The following is a 25,090-nucleotide window of genomic DNA, read 5'->3' as shown; positions in this document are numbered from 1 at the left end:
AACCTGGACTACAGCGAAATAATAACAACAATTTCCTAATGATGAGCACCAACAGAGCTTGTGCTGAAAAGGAAAGTAACATTAAAACAACAGCGACAACGCGCTTGAAGCTGCGATGCCAGGCTGCCAGAGCTGAAGCAGAGATGAGCCTCTGATAATGAGACGAGCTGCCATCAGAGGAGCGGGCAGGTAGCCAAGAAATAAACGCCTCCCCTCCCCACTGAAGGAAATGAAAGGCAGGGTGACAGAAAGAGAGAGGGAGAGAGGGAGGCAGAGAGAGATGGAGGAGAAGTCTGAAGGGGGGGATGGGATGAGGTTGGCATTCGCAATGTCAAAGGAAAAGAAAGGAAAGCCGATTCTTTAGCTCGACTGTGAGCAGGCTGCGTTTGGGTTTCCTCGGAAGCACCCTGCATGCTGACATAACACCAGAACCGGAGCAGAAGGGGGGACGTTTAGTCGTCCTTTGTCCCCCAAATAGACCCTCTCCATCTTTCTGTGACGCCCACTCGGATCAAAGATGCCGTGTACTTGTTTTTCCGGAAGTGGGGAGTGAAAAGAAAAGACGGAGGCAGCGGTCACAGGAGGGTTTAAAAAAGCTCATCACTCATGTCTGTTTTCCTCTGCTGCGAGAAGAGAGCGAGACCATGGTGACTTCTCTGGTTTCCCTGACAGAGGCTGGATTAATGAAGCCACCAGGGGGTTCTCTCACTGTGTGTCAGAGCCTGAGCACATGGGCCAACTGAGACCTCCCTGGCTTCATTTGAGCCGAGCAGCCCTGTGATTATTTGATGATTTTAAAAAATACAAATTACCATGATCTACTCTAAGTGCTAGTTATTTCTACATCATAATGGTTCATGTTTGAACAAGCAGACCTGCATTTGCATGAGATGGTGCTTGAAGAAGCAGTTTAAATATTTAGTTTCTGCCTCACTCAGCTTATTCTTCCTCCACGCTGAACTGGAGATACACTCAAACACCACCCGCTTCACCTGCAAATCAAAAAAAGGGCCCAAATGAAAAGGCTAAGTGTTTTAACAGCACCCAGCAGAGTGCCTTCTGGCTACACGCTCTGTCTTGGTGACTAGCAAACAGCTGTTGGGCTGCAGTTCCCACAGTCTTCAGAGACCCCCACTCCAGCACCTGCTACTGGGGGAGCCTGTCTGGACGGCTGCTGGCTGCCTCGGACTACTTAATGGTCCCCAGTCAGCTGGAGAGACGGGGAATGGTGGGTGGAGGGAGGGACGGAGAGGGGACAGGGGGGGTTCTGTCTGGTCTTTGGGACAATTAAATAGGATTTTGGAGAGCGGAGGTTAGGTGGGAGTGCTGTGAATGCCCTTGAATCTAAAGAGGAGGGTGGGGGTTGTCTTCAAGACTTAGTGGGTGGGGTGGTGTGTGTGTGTGGAAAGCTTGCTGGAATGTTAAACATCACACTCACTTAAATAATAATAATATATTTTACTATGTTGATGAAGCGACTGTGTGCGCAGACTGACCAAAGAAATACAGAAATGTCAAAAGAAATGCCTCAGGACATCGACCCAATCATAAACTAACACGTGTGTGTGTGTGTGGTTGTGTGTGCACAGCCCCCTTTAAACACTGAGCCAGCTGCAAGGCAGACACAGATCTGAGAGGACACAACTAGGTCAGACTAGTGATGTTCCTACTGCTGCACAGCCACTACGTCTGTGTGCATGTGTTTGTTTTTGCATGTGCACAAGTTAAAAAAGTGTTTGTGTAGTGAAGGAACCACGACATTGTTACATCCCTGCGGGCCGCAGTGACCTCAGCAGAGAGGTCGTGAACGTGTCCTCGAAGCGGAGTTCATGGAACTCCGAGTCACATCCTTCATTCTGATACAAAACACAACCGCTGCAGGCGGCAGGAGACGGAGCCAGCGCGCTACGATTTACACTCATCTGTGCACTTTTCTACTCCAGAAGCAGTGGTGGTTATGCAAATAAAGCCGAGGCTTGGGCTTATATCTTCAAGTGCAGAGTACAATGTCCACTCTCTAAATTATGTATGCCAGCATCACTGCAACAACAGGGCCACTAGCTCGGGGCTATTAGCTGAGCAGACAGGAAACAACAGGCTGTGAAGGGGGGAAGCCCTCGGGACGAGAACAAAAGGGGAAGTGGGAAGAAACGAAGCCGATGGCTACGCCGCCACTGGCTGTGTTGTACCGAGATGCCTCATGGGAAAACCAGGCGAGGTAAAGGCCGAACGGGACAACAACTGCCGGACTAGGACAATAATAAGGACATTATAGGTTAATACACTGAACCACGGGAGCTTAACTGGTCCGTAGCCCAAAGGAGAGAAAGATTCTTTGAAATCTAAAAAGGCTTAGAGGTGTCGCTTCTCTTCATTGAGTTAAGCCTGCAGCCAAATTCAGATGTTATAAAGCGTGCACTAAACAGCTGATCACACAGCACAAATATCAACAGAGACATTTTCAGCTTTTGAACTAATGAAAGGATCAAAGAAATCTTCAGGTTTAAATATTGTTTGTGAGATGAAAACAACATTTGCACAGAACGCAAACAGCCCCATAAACTGGAAGTATACGGGCTGCTAAACGAGGCAGGAAACACCAACAGGCTGCTTGACGCTGTGATTGGGCGACCAGACTGAGCGTACGAGGACCAGCTCTGTGTTGCAGAGGGGTGTAGTTTGCTGACTGGCTAGCCGTGCGCCACAGCTGCTGCAGATTTGTTTACCGAGCGCTCGGCGTTTCTCCCAGCAAATGTTGAGTCAGTAATGAAAGGCAGCACCGACAAAAAAACAAAGCAGACAGAGGAGGGGAACTCTACAAAGATGTGAGGTCCCATGAAAACGTGGCTGGGTGTGCTGCAGAGATATCCTCACATCACTGTCTTCAAAGTCACAGCGTGTTATGATCGAGGACGTGAGAGACGATCATCCAAAATATGAGTGTGCATATGAAAACAAACACTAACGTCCGTTACAGCTGTAACGAGGACATAAATAACTCCCGTATCAACACATTACTACACACAAACACACACGATGAGCACCTTAAGGCAGGTTCAGTATCAGCGATCGTACAGGCCACCGGTGAGTTCATTAAAAAGCTACCGCTAGCTACAGAGGCTTAAACAACCGACCCATGTTTTTCTAACTCAGACAGAAAAACATCCAGGCAGGATTTTTCTGAGGCTCTGGGAGACCTTGGCGTTCCTACTGCAGACTGCGAGAGCACAGACAGAAAGAGAGAGACCAGCTTAGACTCCAGTCTTTTTAATTTGGTCAGCCTGCCCACATATTTCAGGAGCTGAGTCTCGTCATCGTTTTATACTGACAGGAAGTGAAGGTATGCTGTTAAACTACAATTATGACGGCTGTAATTTATCGAGCCTACGATGCAGTAAATCTGTCCGTGCTGCTTTTCATACCACTCACTGTGTCTGTGCCAAGGCAAACTGAAGAGCTCTGAAATGAGGCTGAGTGATGGAGTCCTGTGAAACCCATTCATATCTACATGTTACTTTCATCTCACAGACTTTAGGGAGAATCAAAGTGAGAATAATGGAGGACACAGCTAACATGCACCAAAAGGAAAGAGACAATCAAAGTGAATAAAATGAGACGTCAAAAATCTGTCAGGGTTGTTTGTTTTGTTGTTGTTCTGACACCGACCTGTGTGGCGTTTGCCTGCAGTGGACGTGGCAGAGTTTGGAGTAGTGCTGCTGGTAGTCGTAGAAGAAGAATAAGATGATGAGGGCGAATAGGAGGAAGAGGAGGAGGAGGAGGAGGAGAGGGTGAGAGTGCTGAGGGTTCCTGCGGGCAGTGGCTGGCCTCTCTTCAGTAGCTGCTTGTGCTCCTGCTGGCGGAAGCGCGGGGGCACCTCTCTGGGTGGGTAGCGAGCACTGGCAGAGGACAACTGGCACTGCTGCTGCTGGGGGGGAGTCTGAGTCGGGAGCTGGCTACTGGAGGAGGCGCGCTTGCCATTGCCAGAAGAAGAAGAGGGGGAGGAAGAGGAGGAGGAGGACAGGGGCAGCGTAGGGCTGGCGGGGTGGAGGTGGTGGGGTGGCGGGCCGAGACTGGGCTTAGTGGGAGCAGGCTCTGGCACTGGATGCACACACAGAAAGACACATGCAGGTAGCAAGGTATTAATGTCTGGGTTCACTCACTATTAGTCCTTCATATAACAGACAGTACATTCAGCTGGGCAGTGCTGACATGTGGAACATGGACGACTGGTCTAGTCACCAACACAAACTCTTTTTATAATCTAATATCATCCATCATCGTCCAAACAGTGAAACCACCTCATGCAGATGATTTGGTGAACGCTGAGCTTTGCTCAGGATGTGCTCTTAACGTGTAAACAGATTAAATATCTCGGCCATCATATCCTCAGTGATTTATCAGATGAAGATATTCACAGACTAAAATGTCTGCTGTGTTTAGAAACAGAGGAAACAAGGCTCCAACATTTTCTGCTGACCGTCTCACTTCTTACGATCTCGTCTCATTCCGTATCGTAGAGTTTCGTCTAGTTGTGCATATTTAAGTTTGTTGTTATTCCTTCGTTAATAAATATAAAAGTTACTTTACATGACTGTGGATGTTTTCTTTGGATTGTAACACCTGTCCCCTCTTGCACAGGTAGAAATAAGGTGAAACCACAAGCACACCCTCTGTGCCAGGTAACCAGGAGTTAAGGTCGACTAACGTGAAACGTCACGTTCTCTATATGAGCCGAGCTCGGTCAGGTTTGTATGTGGGTGCAGTTAGCTGATCTGAAGTCACACGTGTTGCTTTGTTCTTCTTGTTTTCATCTCGTGTCCTTAATACGTTCGACATGTTAATGCAGCCTCTGCAGATTTATTTTTGTGTGTTTTATGTAGAGCAGGTGTTAAATAATCGACTCGATTTGTCTGCGCTGTACGTTGCTGTGGACTTGGAATGAACTGCCTCGTGCAGCCATTTGTTGAACATATGTTACCGGCCCGGATGCACTCTGGGAAAAGGTCAGATTTTTTTCTGTTGACTGAACACACACACACACACACACACACACACCTTTCCCTGCTGGCCTGGCCCCGGCCTGACCCTTTCACTGTGGCTGCAGTGAGCAGCCAGCCGTCTAATTGAGCGTTATCCTGAAAGGTGTTATTATTAGCAGGACCTGGATAGCTAGCAACCAAACAGATTGTCTCGGCTAAAGTTTCCTCTCCAGGGTGCTGCGAGACTGAACTGCCTGACCCACACACACACACACAGACTCACACACACACACACTCCCTGAATATTTCTTATTGCCGGTGTGAGTCTGCGAGTGTGTGCACCTACGAGTGTGAGAAAAAAAAGACGTGGTGTGAGAGTTCCCCGCTTCACAGAAATAGCTTTTTGGTCCCGGCTGCCAAGAGCTGAAGAGCTGCTGTAAATGACAGTTTCTTGCATGATGAATAGAGTTGATGATTCTGTTTCTACAGACTGACATGGACGCTCGGAGTGTGTGGGAACAGACGACACACACTGTGCTGCAGTGACACGCACACACAGGCGAAAAGCTGCCACACTGGAGGTTAAAGTGAATTCAGAGCGCAGAGGTATTCGCTGTGGCTGCCAAGAGCTTGTCTGAGAGCTCGGCTAAAAAACAAGAGGCCCTCTCTGCGAGTGCGACGCTGATCCAGATGGCTGCCTACCTGCTGACACACACACAAACCACGGCGACACGCAAAGAAGACTCGAATTTGCATGAACGCGGACAAATCACAGATACAAGAGCTCTACATATGTGCAAGGAAGGCAGAACATAATCTTTTCTTCTTTCGTCACGCACATACACCAATGAGGTTTGAGTCAAACGCACATGCAGAGAGGGAGAGAGGAGGGAGGGAGGAGGAGGAGGAGGAGGAGGAGAGGCCGCCCCCCTCCAGCAGTATCTGGCTGGCTGCTGGCTTGGAGCTGCAGCCGGTGACGCACATCTCTGATCAAATTCAGCTCAGCCCGCCTGATGCTGCCTCCACCAATCAGACGGCAGGATGGTGAATACACGCTGCCCTGCCCCCTTTTTGCTCCGTCAGTCCTCCCCACTCCGTTTCCAATCAGCCCCCTCCACCTCCTCCACCTCTGTTTTTCCATCAGCTCTCTCTCCTGTGCTGTTTTAGCTACCTGTCTTCTCCCCTCACCGTGTTATTCTCCCTCTGGGCATTTATCCATCTTCATCCCTCATCTCTTGTGTTTCTGTCTCTTTACCTTCGCTGTTTCCACTCCTCCATCTCCCCACTGCAAATCTCTCCACCCGACATCTCTCTCCCTCTCTGCTTTCTTTCATCTCTTCCTACTCCAACAGATTTTTCTACCTGCTGCACATTTTTCTTGGGCCCCATATTTCTTTCCTCCCTGCTGTTCGCTGTAGACTGTAGTGACAGAAGTTTGTAAGAAACCCAGTAACCTTTTTAAAAGAGCTCACAAAGTGAAGTCTGGTGAAAGTTTGTGTGCAGAATTCATTCAGATCCCACAAAAACACATCCTGCCTGAATCAGAAACTGAATCCAAACTGAAAGTTTCACTAATAGTTTTGACGTGGTCACGCACGGTTTGGCATCTCCTCCACCTCTGCACATTTTTCTCGCAAACGGCGCTCGAACAAAAAAGGAAATCTGTTATCTGTCTCTGAAACTTCCGGAGCTCTCGGGATGTTTCAGTTCAGACACACACATGGGTGTTACTCGCTTAGCTCACTGTTTATTTCTGCTGCAGGAGGCCGATGAACAGTCCCTGAGCTCGAGCATGCCTCACACACACACCCTGCTTCACACAGCCTGTGTTTGTGTTGTTGTAGTAACAAGAGAGTGTATCCAGGCTGCAACTCCCTTATGTTGCACATGACCACATCTCAGCTCTTCCTGTGCGAGCGGCGACATATTTCTCAACTGATCGTGATGAATCTGAAACCACAGACCTGTTTAATTTCATTATTCAGCGCTCGCTGACATGAAAACGCTGCTATAACACTGTTTGCATCCATCAAATGAATGAATCTCTGCCGAGAGAGAAAGAGTTTGTGTGGCTGGAAGATTTGAGAAGCAAACAAACATTTGCTGAGGAGACAGAGAGAGATCTTTTTTTAATCCATGATGGATGGGGAAGAGGTGGGGGCGAGCTTTAGAGAAGAAGACTACAAAAGGAGGCGGAGAAAATAAATAAGTGGAGAAACGTGGGGAAATCCCTCAGACGAAGTGAAGCCGGTTACTCTCACTGCCAGTGAAATCCACACTGTAAATTAGCGAGGTTACAGGATTATTGCATTTGAACTGGACGACTAACAGCTCTGCAGAAACAGAGACTAACACGACTCCACGTCCAGACTGCTGACTGACAGCTTCTCATATCGAACGGATTTTATAAAAATCCATTCAGCAGAGATCAGGATCATTCACTACGAGCTCTATCTGTCCAACCACATCACATATCGGCGACTTACAGGCCAGAGGGAGACAAACGTGGAGCGCAGCCTGCTGAGGATAATCGCTGTCAGAGGTAAACGCTGAAATATTTAAGCAACAGCCGTGCGAGTCAGATCTGTGACTTTCGTGTGGCGGCAGCCTCGGCACCTCTAATTGAAGTTGAAACGGGAGAGCCGATTAAATAAGCATCTGTATCAAGCGCACTGTAAATTCCATTAAACCCTCCAGCTGAGGCGCTCTCTGCTAACCTTGGACTAAACTTTTAATTACAGCCCTTCTTCACACTAAATGGTTAATTACACACGATGAGAGCAAGCGAGAGAAAAGAGCAGAGAGAGGGAGACACGTAACACAGTCAGATATAGGTTAGGAACCCATGAGCGGGGCGTAATAGGCATGAGGGTAGGCTGTCGGTTATTGTAAAGAATAACTGTGATTGGTTCCCTGAGCCGAGTGCCAGGCAGCGCAGGTTCCCACATCCCTTCTGTCTATTGTCTGCAGGCCGTGTTATTATGCAGCCGTGTTTATAGCAGGGGGAGGGACGGACACAACGCACTGTGTGCCCCACACAATGGTGCATTTCTTAATCCAATAAGAGCTCAGAGGGAAATACAGCATGTTGTATAGTGGATTTTATACACGCTGGTTTTCATGTGTGATCGTGTGTGTGAATGAAAACAAGCTAAAGAAAAGAAGCACGTTCAAATCAAAGCGATTGTGGAGGCTGAAGCGCAGACGGGCGGAGTTTACCAGCTGCACACACTAAAAACATTTCATGACTTTATCTACGACACGCCGCTCATCTCATTACATTATTTAATACCTCTGGGTCTGTAGTCCACTAAAGGTCACATCCTGCCGAGAAAACTGACAATTACAAAGAAATCAATGGTTCTAATTGAACACGGCATCCCTTCTTTTATTATCTGTGGTGTGGTAAACAAGTGAAGCTACAGGAGCGGACAGAGGAGGAGGAAAATGTATGTGCATGTGTTAATGCACACAAGGGAGGTTAAAGTGGGTGTGTCTCCACGAGCTCCCATCTGTCAGCATCAGCGGAGGGAAACGGAGCTGGCCTCGCTCGCACGAAATCAAAAAGGCTCAGAAACTTCTCACCCCTCACCCTTCCTATAACGGATGGTTGCTATAGAGACTGACAGTTGCCTGACGTACCTCTATTTGCCTCTCGTGACCCCCTGTGCCTCCTGTGACCTCTTCCCATACCACGCCCCTTCCTCCCTCTCCCTCTCTCTCTCATTACTGCCCCCTCACCTCCCTCAGTTTTTGCCTGAGGGCAACAACTGCCCGAGGACGCACGTCTTTTGAGCTCGATAGATACGCGGCCCGATGCAAAGCATCTTAAATGTTTTAGGGCTTCGACCACAGTCAGCCCGGGGTCATACCTGGAGCGTCACCTGGAGGTGTAAGGTATACGACTCACATTATTACGTCCTCACACTATATACACATAATAAAAATCTCCTCAAGCCGAATTCAAATTCTGGTAGAATATGATTTTTTTCTTCTTTCATCTTCTGTTTGACAACGGCCCGAGGGCAGAGCGGGGCGATAGAGCCGGTCTTTGAACCTCACAGACACGTGTATATATACGCCAACACCACGGCTGGACTGTCATTCACATCAGTCCAGATACATTCTATTAATCTTCCTGATATTTGACATGAAGCAGCTCACGGTTTGGAGGAGAAGGAGGAGGTGGAGATGACGGGGGAGGGGTGAGAGGCACCGAACGGGCTCTGTTGTCAGCAGCTTGTGAGTGATCATACAACATGAATACGCAGAGAGGAAAGCATTGTTTGAGTTGGTGCGCCCCTCTTGTTTCCTCTCCGTCTCCCCCTCCATCCCTCACTCTTCCTCCACCACTTGACATGCATGTGCGGTGAGGCACATGGGGGCAGAGGGGGCGAGGGGAAAACAATTATGCTCGGCGGTCATAAATCCACAGGACGTAATTCACAAGCTATTCACTATTAATTCAGTGAGTGTTTATAAATGTGGTTAACAGAAGAGAAGAGCTAAAGTAAATTAGCCTCTAATTAGATTGCGATTCATGAAATTCCCTTTTCAAAAGTGTTGACGCAATTAATAGCATGTGAAATTGCAAATTAATCCAGCGCGGAATTATGCGGCGCTCGTGTTTGTGCGCGTCTCTCGCCACTTTGAAAAACATAATGCTGTTATCACCGTGGTGACACCGTGTAAATATGTTTCTCCTCAGATCTGGTCGGCGGCGGCGGGCGAGCATATCGATATATGAGAGAGAGAGAGAGCGAGAAAGAGAGAAAGAGAGAGAGAGAGAGAGAGAGAGAGAGAGAGAGAGAGAGAGAGAGAGAGAGTTTTTTTTTGTTGTTTTTTTTTTTCTCTAACCTTTCGGCGGTAAAAAGTGCATGAGCAGCAGAAAAAAAAGGAGATTGCAGATTTTCTGATTATCGGGTCGGGGGAATGCAACAGACGCTCTGTGGCGTTACTGCAGCGCTCTGTGCCGCCGTGGAGCCACCGGTCTCATCAGATGTATTTGTATAACTTCCTGCTTGGGAACATGTTTGCTCATAACTTGTGTGTGTGTTCACCAACAACTAGTATACTACTGCATTTGCTATTTTGCTGTTCCACGATGTAAACATCAGATCGAAAGGCTCAAATCTAGCACGGTCGAAGAAACAATTTCACAACGTACCAACGCACATTCGAGGAAAAATGACAAAATCTGGTGGAGAACGGACCAAACGGCACCGTGGCTGCGACGTCTGAGACGTGAATTTAGAGGTCAACGTGACCGTGGGCATCTTGCAACACACATCTGCAGCTACAGCTCGTCACAGATTTACACACATCTGTGTGTGCCATGTGCATGTTTGTGTCAAGGTTGGTAGGTGTCTGTGTGTGTGTGCAGCAGTCAAACTGACTGATTGTGATTGCAGTGGTGGCAGAGAGTGTGATGAAGCTGCGTGCGTGTGTGTGTGTGTGTGTGTGTGTGCGTGTGTGTGTGTGTGTGTGCGCTGGGGGTGAATAATCAGCATCCCTCTGAGGTAATGGGGACTATGGAGGAAGGGAGGGTGGGCTGTGCATCAGAGGTCCAGCCTGCGTCTGTCTGTGTGTGTGTGTGTGTGGGGTGGGTGTGTGTGTGTTGTGAATGGCAGGGGTGGGGTGTGTTGGGGCAGTGGGACGCTGCCTCGTGGAGCCCTGCGCTCGGTGGTGGAGCTCCATGCCTAATGGGGGGCAGAGAAGTTAATTCCACTGCGCCGAAGCTTTATCTCATTTTCATACATATGAACGCGCCAGGCCGAGATCGATTACCGCAAACAAATTGAAATGCCTGAGACCGAAGGAGGCCTGCAGAGAGGAGAGGGGGGGAGGTGATGTGCATGTGTATGTCTATGAATTTTTGAGAGTGTATAAGCAAAGCAGAATTCACTGATATGGATGGAAAGGCACAAATCACTACCGCATACTGATTTTCTCTCCTCCTGCATGCACACGCACACACGCACACACACACACACAGACACACACACACACCTCTATTATTTAGTGTCACGCTTTAAAACTCAACTCATTCCAGTTGACGCCACCTTCCTTCCTTTTCACAGATATTGCAGATTGGAGGTTATGAGCAAACTCACAGAGGTCCTGATGGCTCGCTGAACGATTAGTCTTCAAACTCTTTCTTTATCTTTCCGTCTGCATGAACACACACACACACACACACACACACACACACTCACACACACTCCCTTTTCTTTCTCTATCTCTCATTAAACATACCATAAAATAAATGTCTGTGTCATTAGTCCTCTGTATTAGCACTGTCGTTGACTCCCGACAGTCATTTTTGGCACTCGTCTAAAGTACTCGCTGCTTCATTACTTTCTTTCCTTCCTTCATTTTTGCTTTTATCTGGCCACGGAACGCCCCGTTACACCTCCTCTCCTCTCCTCTCCTCTCATTTCCTCTCCTCTCTCCTCTCCTCCTCCTCCTCTCCTCTCCTCTCCTCCTCTCTCCTCCTCTCTCCTCTCCTCTCCTCTCCTCCCTCAGTCTGCTTCTCAGTCGTGCCCCCGTCCGTGGGCCTCTCTCACAGGGACAGTTTTCAATATTTCCCCTCTAACTCTCAGTATTTCCTTTGGCTCCCCGGCCAGTAACAATTGGTACAGCCCACGTACACTCATCATACGCTGTGGTTTCATTGTTTTGGCGCCAATCCAGCGCACGGGATTTGGAAAGAACCGATGAACGTGTGAATGTGTAGGATGTAGAGTCCTTCACTTAACCTCGCCTCAAACAAGCTGCAGCACAGACCCGTCGGAGGAAAAGTGTCTGTTGTCCGATGTCTTTCAGTCCGCTAAAATAGGAGGTTTAAAACAGCCACAACCTCAAACTGTTCATCCACCGTCAATATAAAAAGCCTCAATTAAAGCTGAAGGTCAGAGCTTTAAACCAACACGCTGCAGCACAGAACCAGGACCAGAACCAGACCAATCACTGGTGTTTAAATACAAGATATATGTGGACAAACATACAGAGATACCACCTCTTAAACCCCAACTGCTGATCAGCATCCAACAGATAAGACTGTGGTTGTAAAAGGCTGCGACCAGGTGTGAGTACAAACCATGTGAGCGTGAAGGAGGTGCATTCATGCTCAGAGAATCTGTAAATAAATCTGCACACGACTTCATCTGCCTCTCTGTCAGAGTACGACCTACACAGACATCGTACAGATTTTGGGTTGAATCATCAGGAAGCCTGAAGGAGTGGACGTCCACTCAAGCACAACAACAGTGGCATTAAGTGCTTATTCAAATCAGAAGCGGCTAGCTTTGTGCAGCGGCTTTGAAACTCGGTTAATGGTCCCAGCTCACCGTGCAGGCGGTGAAACACACGGAGGGTAATTAAATAGACATGTCGTAGTTCAAGGCATGCTGCGGTGACCTTTGTCGAAGCCCAACAGTTACACCCAGATGGCCAAGCTGCTGCTCAGACTGGGGGAGGAGGCGCTAACAGACACACCGGGAGGATTTAAAGATTGCCGCCGTGCTCGGGTCGTGTGCCTAATTGTGCAATAACGAAACCTGTTTTAAGTGTTGTGGATTAATTACGTCCAGTCTAGAAATCACACCGGAGTGGAGCTCGGTGAGGAGAGGAAAGCAGAGACATAATCCTGCCACCTAACGTCTGACTTTGGCTTCGAAATCTTTTCATGAACCAAAAGTTTACAAATCAAACGATCAGACAGAGTTTATAAATCTCGGCTCGCCTGAGCACAGCGGAGACAACACGAGGTATTTACTGAAACATTTCAAATGACGCTGAAGCTAATTTCACACTAACACACCCTGAAAATCTTTTAGTGTTAAGAAAACACAGAGGGCACGTGAGGACACAGTTTATTCAGTTCTCTTCTCTCTCTCTGCGTTTCAGATGAACTCCATGTCCTTCTTTTAGTCCACTCCCCCTCTCTCTTCCTCCTTTACTCCCCACATCCTCTCCCACCCTCCCCCTTTACCCACATCACACTCAGTGAGCTGTCTGGATGCCCTCACGCTTCCCTGCCCGGTGCTGCGGGCGCACTGGGCGTCACTGCATCATTCTGCATTAGACTCCACTGTGTGCCACTGTGAGTGTGTGTGTGTGTGTGTGTCAGTCAAATGGCACAATTGTGCATGCACGTGCAAAACTGTGTGTGTCCATCTGTGTACAAGAACACTAAATGCTACGTGTGCATAATGTGTGTGCGCTCATCAGAGCTGATGTTTGAATGCAGCTTCAGAAGATGATGGCGACACTCACCTTTGGGTTTCTGATCAGCAGCCTGCAGGAGAAGAAAGAAGAGAGAGAAGTGAAGTGGAGTCAGTGAGCGAGATGTTCAACAATCATTATACAACAAATAGCTCTGAGCGAGCGCTCTGATTGGTCGACGAGACATTTAAATGTGCTCTGACTCATCACTACAAATATTACTCCACATCTCTACAAATGTCACATCCTTAAAACATGAAACAAATATGATGACATCGATCTTTGTTGAACCCTGTGGAGGTATTAGAAATGTTTGGATCACATCCTCCATCAGCTGAGCTGAAGCACACACACGTGACGATGATCTATTTCAGCAGATATCTGTCACTACAGGACAGTTTAGTGTCTATACGTGTGTGGTCTTCATCCACGACCCTCTAGAAATCGCCTCTGTTGCAGGTCGTTACTAACGCTTGGACTACATACAGGCATCACAGATCGTTTTCCAGGTATTAGTCAGGCCCCGTGTATTTCCATGGAATGGAAAGGGCGAACACAAGGGTGTGCTTTAACTTATTATTGACACTTCAGTGACGTCTGTGCAGGCGCCTCGGTCCTGACCGCTCCACTGTCGTACCAATAATGACGTTACAGCACACCCTGCCACGTAATGTTATTAAAACAAATCAGAAGTGATAGATGTGACGGTGACAAAGCTTTGAGCTTTAATCAGCAGGAGAGTGTTACCGAACACACTGATCCAATCTTTTCAAACCATTCGTAAGTTTTTGGCAGCAGCCAGAGCTGATTGATCTGAATAAAATACTGTGTGTGTGTGTGTGTGTGTGTGTGTGTGTGTGTCACCTTTTTCTGAGCGACGTCCGTCTTGGTCTTTTCTTCTTGTTTTTTCTTTCTCTTTTCTTCCATCAAATGGTTCTCTTTCCTCTGTTGCGAGCGTCTCTCAGCTACCAAGACAAGAAAGGGAAAGAGTAATGAGTGAAACATGAAGGACGCAGCTCAAAGTGTCCGTCACTCTTTCATTATTACAATTACGGAGACCCGTGTGTGGCACACAGCTACAGACACACGTACGGCATTCAGGACAAGCTGCGTTCAAGAATTCAAACTGTGTTTGCAAACACACACTGTGCATAGAAACTCTTAACCGCTTCCTTTTGATCCGTGTACGAGTCAGAGCTGGAAAACTTTTCATCCACAATCATCAGCTCGTAAGAAAATCATGTTAGGCAGCTCTGAAGAACACACACACACACACACACACACACACACACACACACACACACAGAGAAAGAGAGAGAGCACTTGCCAGGCTGTCGTTCTTAATGTGTAGCCTGCTGAAATAAAGGTTAAATAAAACTATAATTTAAACACGAGAGAACAATGTGAGAGGGCGGACGATGAAAAAGCCGTGGGATTAAAAAGGACTGAGAGGAAGTCGATGTAAAGGCCAACAGACTTCCAGAATAAGACACAAAGATCTGTTTCCACTGGGCGGGAGTCAAACTAGCTGGATAGTTAGCCCGAGGGCCGGAGAAACTAAGTGCTTCGGTTCAGCCTGTATTTCCTTTGGCTCAGCTTTAGTGACAGCTCCTGGAAACTATTAGAGGCATGAGCTGGACCATAGGGACTCTGTGTGCGTGTGTGTGTGTGTGTGTGTGTGTGTGTGCATGCATGTGTGTGTGTGTGTGTGCACGCGTTTAGTCTTTACTAAGTGCAATGGACACTAATCTATAACACAGCACTGTGTCATATCACATCAACGATAGGACTCTCTGAAAACGCGAAAATGCATTCAATCATCTCCGTGTCTGAAATAATGACCTGTTCCTATTCGCTGATCGTCCTCGAGTGCACGCACACACACGCACACGCACAAGCACACGCACACGCACACACACACACACACAATAAACCGTTGTGCTTCATTCTCGTGAACTGGAAAGACTGGACTGTGTGTACTCCTGACAGTGGAGTTTAAATGTGTTTATCAGTTCTTAGTTGATCATCTGGTCTAATAATGTTGATTAATTTATCAATAATCAGTTGATACTGTTGATCATAGCATATTAATGAACAGAAATCTGGAAATCTGGGCTGGTTCAGGTCGTATCTGACCGGGCCGGGCTTCTTTGTGTCCCTGGGTGATTTCTCTAACCGGAGTCCTACAAGGCTCCATGTTGGGTCCTGTTCTCTTCAGTATTTATCTGTTAGCACTGGGTGAATTTCACAGCTATGCTGATGACACACAATTATACATTTCTGTATCTCCTCATGAGCTCAGCCTCAGTGTTAGATGAAATAAATGACGTGACGGATGGCTAACAGTGTTCTGATGAGACAAAAATAATAAATCTGGATTTTAGAACGTTGACCAGACAAAACATCAAACATGAGCCGAGAATAACATTTCAAAGACAAAACGTTTATTTGATTGACTGAAACAGATCATGTGGATAATCAATAATTAAAATCATTAGGTTCATTCACTCCTTAATGTTGTGTTCTGTCCCTGGCAACTAAACTAAACACTAAATACAGAAATGTGCCTACTCGGAGCGTGGATATGAATCAACATTTGAATGTATGAATGAATCATAACACTCAGAACAGAAGATTAATGAAAGGCTGCCTCCAACTGTGCTGCCCACTGGCAGAGAGGAGGGGGAGCTGTCAGTCACAGAGACAGGAGAGGCCTCACAGAGACCGTCTGATGGCGTGCTAATATCTCTGCATGGCAGTGAGAGACAGAAAGAGAGAGAGAAGACCTTTGTCAACAAAGAGTTCAGAGCCAAACCACCGAAGGAAGACGAGCCAGGCGAGCGCCATGGCAGGAGGGTGAAAAGAAAGAAAGGAGATATCCCTGCGTTTGTTTTCTCCTCATCCGTCTGGATTTTCTCTCCTTCGCTCCCTGCTCCTCCTCTAACGCTCCCTCTTTCTGCCCTGCATTCACACAGTCCTATTTTTCATACTGACGAGTCTGTGTGTGCGTGTCATTGTGCTATATCAGCAGCCCTCAGGTAATAAATAGGACCTCGAATTATGTGTGTGTGTGGATAATTATATGCAGTATGTGGAGTAGGTGCAGCGTATCGTGGTTCGTCAGCCCGACTGAATGAACGCCGACCTGAACCATCCAACACCAGAATACAGAGAGCTAGAAACAGAGGATGAAAGGTTGGAGCTGAGGAAGAAACTGGCTTCTTCCAGTGTGCTAGATTTTTCTTTCACCATCAGTCGCCTCTCTACTCCAGCTGATCCCGGTCGTCTCTCCCCAGATGATAGTGGATCTACGCTATCCGGTTACTCCTGCTGCTGTCACAGCCGACGACAAGAAACGATGGCGGAAATCTGATTTCATGTGTCGACAGCTCGCCGTTAAACAGTTGGGGTTTTTTTTTTTTAGCCTGAAACGTGAGAGAGCCAACAGTTGTCTTCTGAGCTGACGTAGTCGATGCCAAAGTTAGCTTCCCTCCTGACCTCCGCTGCTCCCACAGATATATATCCTGACCTGCCTCACACTCAGTTCTGCTGACACCGGCACAGACCCCGGGTGTTTCTCTGCAGCCTTCTAGCATCAGGTTCACCCTCGCTAGCAGTATGACACTGCAATTAGGCGAAATGTGTTTTGAGGTGACTGACCTACACGGCCACACTGTGTCATCAGTCCTCTCCCATATTAAAGGAGCTTAGCTCAGCCTCCACAAAAACATGTTTCTCAGCTGATGCTAAATTGTTTTATTTACATGTTGTTAGCAAGCTGTTCAACGTGTCCATGTGGCAGCTGTGTGTTGTCCAGAGTTACAAATGTGTGCAGCGCTGACAGGAGCGTTCAGCTTCAGCGCATGTTTACAGCTGCTCACATGTGTGAAGACTAGGGATGTAACGATACACTCAACTCACAACACGACTCGAGTCACGATTTTTTTAAATCAAAATGAGCTACAGACAAATTATGACCAAATAAAATTATTATATTTATTATACTTTTTATTTGTAGGGAAAAAATCTTTCTTTACAGAAACTCTCAAACAGTTTGTGTTCTCTTATAAAAAGTGCAACTTACATCTTAAACAACAAAACACACGACAGATATCTCCTTTCTTTAGAAACAGCCTCACAGTAAACTGCTGTTAACTGGTGTGATGTGCAGTTTTCGCTCACGAGGCGTAACCAGGGCTCTAAATTAACTTTTTTGATTACCAGCCAATGTGGCCGGTAAGTTTTGTACATAACAATAAAATAAAAACATTAAAATTCGTGAGCAGCATGCGTCAATTTCCACAGAGCACCTGGAGCGGGCGGAAGCCAGAAAAAGCAAAGAGAATCCGGTGGATTTTCAAAATAAAATACCCTGTGCAAACTGCCGGTTGTGAAAACAGACAAAAGCGAAACTAATTAACTACGTAACATATTTACACATGTAGAAGCATGTTTAGAAGAACATACACCGGGAAAATGTCCAAATCTGAGCAAATAAACAAAGTCTGGCGGGCTAAGCGCTCAAATACGCCACGCTCACGCGACGTGCCGGGAAGCCTGTTTGACCAGTGAGAGCACGCGCTGTGCGGGTTCCCATTCGCCAAGAATCACGATTAATTTTTTCTGTCAAACGATGCGAGGCGTCACACATTTGTACCGATTTTTAATCGTGTCACGATGCATCGTTACATCCCTAATGAAGACACACACACGAAACGGCTCTGTAATACAACATGCAAATCTCTATTTAAACTTTTCATACCACCTCAGAAAATATTTGTCTCTCCAAGTATTACTAAACACTGACCCTGATCATCTACAGACAGTCCACGCAGGAGGCCAGAGCTCATTGTGTTAAATCTCCTGATTCCTAATATTTCCTGTTTGAGTTTTTGAAGCATGCAGCTCACCTTTCCTTACTATCTCACGGTAGATTTAAAGTAATCACGGATGTATGCGCTCACTGCGTGAATAAACGGGAATAAAGATATTTCAGGAGATGCAAAGTTTCCAGCGATCCCCTGATTTAATTTCACTCAAAATGCAGATATGTTTTAAATTATTTTACACAACAGGAAAATCCAAGTACCACCAGTGGGACTCGTACCACAGTTTGAGAACCAATGCTCTACTGGATCTGATGCTACAACAGGCGCAGAGAAGGTCTGATCAACAACATACGAGGCCTCGTATCTTAAAGCCTGACCTGACCTAAGAATACAGATTCGAGCTGGATCGAGTGTGAAACTGAGTCTCCCCTCTTCCTGTGCTGGGACTAAACTACAGAGAAGGAGGCACGACAACAGGAACACAGTGTACGGGAACGAACACACACACACACACACACACACATATATATATCCAGACACACACGGGGAAGCTTGATGTGCACAGGCAGGAGGCAGTTTGTCTGATGCCTGTCTTTTTCCGCCAGGGATGCAGTGGAGAGGAGGAGGAGATGGAGAGATGAGGATAGGAGAGGAAAAAACAAGCGGAGGATGAAAGCAGACGGTGAGAAACACCAATTAAGAGCGACAGCCGCCGGAGAACCAGACAAGGCGCGGAGAGAGAAGAGAGACTACGCCGGGAGACGGAGAAGACAGAAAGAATCCTCAGCAGAGACATGGAGGGAAAAAAAAAACACTGAACGGAGCTCTATTGAGGCTGGCAGACGAGGAGAGACAGGGAGGGAGGCGAGGGAGGAGGCACTGAAATATCCATGCACCTTGATCGCTGGTATCTCGAGAGAGAGACGAGGGGTGAGGGCGGGGGAGAGAGACCGTGCAGGGGTGATAGAAAAAGGAGCTGAGGGAGACAAAAGGAAGGGGAGACACGGAAAGTGAGAGAAACTCAAAAAGGAAAACATGCAGCTTCACGTGTTCGCAGCGGCTGTCAGATCAACCGCAGACACAACACCAATCACAAGAGGAGAGGAGGGAGGAGGAGGTGGTGGAGGAGGTGGAGGAAGAGGAAAATATGGTGAGGTCGCGGCCACAGAATGCGGTAAATCCACTCTCTACCAACACTACCACCCATTCCTGTGGCGTTACAGCAGCCACAGGCTCTCATGAGCCTTATTACATGGAACATTATCACGGGCCGCCCTTACCTGGGGGAATAGTTCGTCAACCAGCGTCCACACATGTGGATGTGTGGGTGTGTGTGTGTGTGTTAACGCGACCTGAACGGCAAAAACAGGCCTGTAAATTCCACAGTTGATAAGCAGTAATAACACTGCTGCTGTTGTTGTTGCTGGGTGTTCCCGTCCCACGGTCACACTCAGACTCAGACTCAGACTCGCCGCTCGCTCGCTCGGTGAGCATTCGGTGCATACTGGCTTTCTTTCAGCAGGTGGAGAGAGCGGCTTGTGAAAATACACGGCACACTTTACTGCTACGAGAACGGACCTGCTCAATGAACTGAGGCAGAAATATTCTTGGTTGTTGGAACGAACAGACGGGGGCGAACGGGTGGGTGGAGGGCGGCGATAAAACGTGGGGGACGCGAGATGGAAGTCAAAGAATCAGATAGAGAGAGAGAGTCAGACCTGCACTATAAATAACAGCTTTGAGGTTTGCCTCCAGAAAATTAGCTCTCTGCTGTCTTGGCTGCTTCCTCTGCCCGAGTCGATATGAAACTTTAACACGATGGCAGCTCATTAAACGGGAAAACAGCACAATGCACGAGACCAAGCGGGCCTGCTCGCTGCCAGCACCGCAGCCAACGCTCAGTGACTTCAACAAGAAGCTGTCAGGAGTGTGTTGGTGTGAGCGTTTGCCTTTGTGTTTATGAGAATGTGGAGCGGCTGCATTTTCTGCATGTGCCTGCAGATTTATGTGTTTCAGTGTGTGTGAAGGAGAGGTGGATCCCTGTCTAAAGTCTGGAGAGTTAACATTAGCATTCATTTGTCTGACCTCGAATGATTCAGCAGGAGTTTTATAACAAGCAGCAACCTGGATGTGAAATAAATCCAACACAGGAAGGGAAAGAGGGCTGGCTGCAGAAGTGTCTCCATAAGTCCCCATGTCCAAATGTCCAACTTCACAGCAGAAATAAACATGTTTACAGCCTGGTACAAAAAACAGTTTTGGTCTCTGTAGCTAGTCTGTGGAGGGACGTCACAGAGACTACGTCCAGGTTTTAGACAGTCTGCGGGGACGTCACAGAGACTACATCCAGGTTTTAGGCAGTCTGCGGGGACGTCACAGACTACGTCCAGGTTTTAGACAGTCTGCGGGGACGTCACAGACTACGTCCAGGTTTTAGACAGTCTTTATACCACGGACACAGAAGGCTGGCTGCGGGTTGAAATGCTAACAAACTATCATTCATCCTACAATATGAGGCTGCAACCATAGCAACAATACTCACTAACAGACAATTAAAGACACAACAATGGACTTCAAAGTGTCCCAATATAAAGAATAACAGACTCCATGGAAGTTCAACATGATTACTTGTGTTCCATGTGAGAACAGGCTTCAGTGCAAACTGTTGACTGATGATCTTAAACTTGTGTTTCAGTCGCAGCTCAGCCTCCATCAAACTGTCAACATCAGTCAAACTGAATCACACACACACACACAGCTACGACAAACGAGGACAGCGGCTGGACTTTAGTACCTTCAAGGTTACTCTGACACCGTCCACCTCCACCCACGTATACGACCCAAAAAAAGGACAGAGAGAGAACGAGAGAGGTGGAAGTGAAGCTGCAGGGATGATGGAGGAGATGAAGAAATATCAAAATGTTCGTCTTTAAAGAGAACGACAGTGATCAAACAGTGCACACAGTAAACACATCATGTCTCATGGTGCTGCTGTCTGACATCAGACTGGAGCAGGAAAAAGGGAACACTGTATGTTGGATGTCCTGCATATTCTCTGTCAGCATCCATGTGATGCACCACCACCACCACCACCACCCTTCTCTCCTCGTCTCTCCAATTAGCCGACATGCAGCAGAGGGAGGAAAGGAGGCCCCCACCACTAAACCTCGGCACATTGAACATTCCCCTGGACTGCTGCCAGCACTCACAGGCAGCAGCTCGCCGGGTTTCAGCTTCGCCTCCACCCCCCTCTGCATCCATCCCGGACTGGCTTACCCCTGGTGGGGCCCCCTAAGCTGCCCCTGCCCCCCACTATTGGCACACAAGTTGGACGGGAAGGGCGGAGGGGGGTTACGCAGAGCTCCAAACCCTCCCCAACACCCAGAGGACTTTGGTTACAAGTCTCCTGTACCTGTGTGTGTGACATAACGATGAACAGGAGTTCAACCAGTGTGTGTACGAGATGAGAAACTACACTTCACACCATCCTCTGAAACATTCTCAACTCTTGAAATCAGGAAGTGTTGAATTCACGGCTGAGAGAGCGTGAGAAGATGAGCTGAGGATCCGAACATGAGATCACAGCCTCAAACCAAAGCAGATCTGTGTGAACCCTGATTAAAACCAACATGCTCTTAAACGGCACAGGCTTTAAGTGAAACGTTACTTCACATGAGAGAAAATGACAGACTCGACCAATCTAGTGCACCGCAGTCCCAGAAATAAATAACCTGTCAGGGCAGAACAACCCGTGAATGTCAAAGCCAATCTGGGAACTGAGATGTTAATGACAGATTGATGCCGTTTGCAACTCAGGATACTACGACTGCTGACGTCCTGGACACCTACTGCAACCTCCTCATTTAGTACAATAACCACAGCAAACACAGCTCTTCATACTGCCTGCCCCCTCCCCTCCCTCGACTTCAAAATATCCGTCCATGGAGCGGAGGAAGAGGCTAATGGTTTTTGGCAGTCTCCAATTGAATCCAGCTGATTCTACTGTCAACGCCTCCATACTGGTGCAGCACCCCGCGGCACTGTTAAGCGTGTTATCTATCAGGGCCGTGCCAGTTTGTTTGAAAAGCCTCATAATCACGGGCTCAGTGACGAGCAGCGCGGTCAGGCTCGGGCTGAGGTCGATGACGAGAGAGGAGTTTTCTAAAAACACGACTAAATCGAGATTTACCAGGACAAACTGATGAACAATAGAAATAACTTTCTGTTTATCGACTGACTGCTGCACAGACTGTTCCAGAACACAAGAAGCAAAGCGGTGTGGTGGGATACAGTGACACGGGGACCAGTTACATTCGGAAACCAGGCTAATGATAGCAACCCGAGGACCGGAGCTGGTGTTTGTGTTTTGTCTGTGAAGGGTCAGACGAGGGGAAGTGAAGCTTTGGGTTTCCTTTTAAACAAATGACCCTGCCTCTTCAGTGATAAGGGGCTGCAGATGGAGTTACTGCCAGGATCTGTCCTCGTGGCTTTGTTACACTACCCTCTAATCAAAACAACGCGGAGATGCCAACAGCCTACAGCCTGGTTGGATCCGGAGCCAACACGGGGTTATGGGTTTCCTGCTCGTGCGCTGCCAAAATGGCAAAAGTAGTAATATAATTCATTGAGTCTGGGCCCCAGTGAGAGACTGGATCTCTCACCTTGCACCCGGAAAGAAGCAATTATACGTCAAGATGAAGCCAACGGTGCTACAAACAGATTACATCTTCACTGCAACATAACACACCGTGCACCTATAGGGGCTAAGCTCAGTGCAGGTGACCCTGCGTCCATACACACCTCCAGATGTGGTCGTAGTGGACGCTCTGTGTCTGCCTGACTGTGAGGTATTTAAGTAAACCGGCAGACTCTTCCCAGGCTTTCTTTCCTCGTCATTCACTCGTTTTACGTCCACACCAGAGGGGCCCCTGCAACATCTTTTCACAGCCACCCCCTCACTGCATGCTCTTCAGCCTTTGGGAAAGACGGGGCGTGCATACGGGAGGACCCTTGACCCCCGGGTAAGAACAGAGCTGTGTGTGTGTGAGAGAGAGAGTCAGCTGGGCGTCTAGGGCATGCAGGAGACAGCTCGCGGCCTGATTAACAACTGCAGGGCATTAACCAACTGCCAGGGCTTTGAGCTCGACATGAATGGTCACACACACTCCCCACGGCAAAAAAACAAAACAGGAAAACAACAGGCATTCCCATGTGTGTGTGTGTGTCCAACACACAAACACACAACATCTGCAACGACACCAAGACGATGCACGCGCCAATGTGCATGCACCGTACACGCAAAGACAGAGATGCTCCCCATCGGACTGCAAACACACGCACATTTTTCATTTCATCACCTCACTGGTGTGTGACGATGGAGATAAGACGGTGGTGACAGAGATGTCGGTGGAGGAGAAGGAGGAGGAGGAGGAGGGTGGAGGAGAGAGCGAGGGGTTTGAAATTGAACGGGAAATTATGCACTTCAATTAAGACACGGCGAGGAGATATTAAAAGCTATACTCCAGTGCCTGGGGACAGGATGCAGGAAGAGGGGGGGATGCAATGCAAGGCGACAGTTCCATCAGAATCCCCGGCTTCCTCGCCACCGGTTGGCGAGGAGGAGGAGGGAGGAGGTGATGGTTGGAGAGACAGGACAAGCTATGTTTAATAACGTACTTGGAATTAGAGCAGAGGAATGTACAATGAAGATACACGCTGTGATAGGCGACAGATTAAAAAGGAGCTGCACACGCACACACACACACACACACACACGCTGTCATAATCATCTCCAACTGTCAGTACTGCACCTACAAATAACACCTGAGCCAATCAGTGTCCAGATTACCTTCAGGTGAGTCAAAAAACACAGAAACAAGTTCACATCACACGCTCACATGTACACATGTGCTCCAGTCCACTCAGCCAATCACGGAGGAGATGATATAACACTAAAGTTCCCAACATCTCCACGTCTAATGAGCCAGTACAACATGTGATGAACATGTATGAGAACATGTCAGAGGACATACAACATGCTTACAGGAGAAAAGGCTGCACATACAACTGAGACAGGTGTTATGGTAAATAATGTTGCTGTAGTTATTTAGTGACATCCAACTCACCTTCCGTTCCTACGCGCAGCAGCTTTGGCAGCTTTCAGTGAAGAGTCGGTGCATGGCAGGAGAAACTAAAAAACACACGCAGAGGAAAAGCATTCTCCGAGGTCTCCTCCTGAAGTTACCCGTAAAAAGAGAGATGATGCTGGGGGCAGAGACTCAGCCAAGCCGAGCAGATACCGAGGTAAACAACGGCGACAGCCGCCGGGATGTACGGTGATGTCCGCGTTCAGCTCAAAAACATTAAAATATGTCGTGAAATTACACAAGCCGACAAAACGTCACGATGTAATAACAATAATAATAACGGAGGAGGGGGCGGGGAGGAGGGACGAAGCACCAACAACAAAAACAACCGAAAAATAAAAATAAAATCACCGAGCTGTTTCTGAGCTAACGGCAGCTCCGGGTTGGCGGGAGGAGAAGTCGTCGACCGTTGGGACGTTTTCCAAACAAACCAGGCAGTTTTCGTTAAAAATAAAAAAAATAATAATCACCAGCCAACTTGTTTTAAAGTGCAAAATAATTATTTCTCTCTCTGTTCGTTTGTCTCCGTGTTTGTTTGTTTCTTTAAGTCGCCAGTTGGACGACTAGCGAGCGGCTGGTTACCGCGGATGCGAAGTGAGAAGCGGCTCCGGGGACAGACATGTCCGGACAGTCACGGCGCCCGCGCAGCCATTTTGTTCCAACTAACAACACCGCAGTCTGTCCTCCTCCTCCACGAGAGGGGAGCGCGAGGAGCGGGAGGCTGCAGCACGTCACTGCCGACCAACCAAAACAAACCAGAGGGAGGGTTAGCCACGCCCACAGGACCGCCCCCTAGGAGAGGGGAGGGGGGAGAGGCGAGGAAGGGAAGGGGGGAGAGTGGGGAGGAGAGGAAGGGGAGGAGAGGAGGAGAGGGGAGGAGGAGAGGGGAGAGGAAAGAGAGAGGAGAGGA

The 25,090-nt window shown here is 47.9% G+C and overlaps 1 protein-coding gene across 4 annotated transcripts in view; it reads right to left on the bottom strand.

Moving 5' to 3' along the window:
• The window catches only part of tnrc6c2 (trinucleotide repeat containing adaptor 6C2), a 47,046-nt gene extending 22,313 nt beyond the window's left edge, over nt 1-24,733 (bottom strand). For 3 of the 4 annotated variants that reach the window (XM_027283613.1, XM_027283612.1, XM_027283614.1), the window contains exons 1-4: nt 24,160-24,733; nt 14,070-14,170; nt 13,257-13,278; nt 3,667-4,098 (exon numbers count right to left, since the gene is read on the bottom strand). In XM_027283613.1, coding sequence (XP_027139414.1) covers nt 3,667-4,098; nt 13,257-13,278; nt 14,070-14,132 — 517 coding nt within the window. In that variant the 5' untranslated portion in view covers nt 14,133-14,170; nt 24,160-24,733. The remainder of the gene's footprint in view (nt 1-3,666; nt 4,099-13,256; nt 13,279-14,069; nt 14,171-24,159) is intronic. The other variant, XM_027283615.1, reaches the window with a different exon arrangement.
• Nucleotides 24,734-25,090: the final 357 nt, after the last annotated feature.

This window comes from Larimichthys crocea, chromosome X (genome assembly GCF_000972845.2).
Source record: "Larimichthys crocea isolate SSNF chromosome X, L_crocea_2.0, whole genome shotgun sequence".
Taxonomy (NCBI): Eukaryota; Metazoa; Chordata; class Actinopteri; family Sciaenidae; genus Larimichthys; species Larimichthys crocea.
Note: the sequence above shows the minus strand (reverse complement) of the source record. Positions and strands in the feature narration are given on the sequence as shown.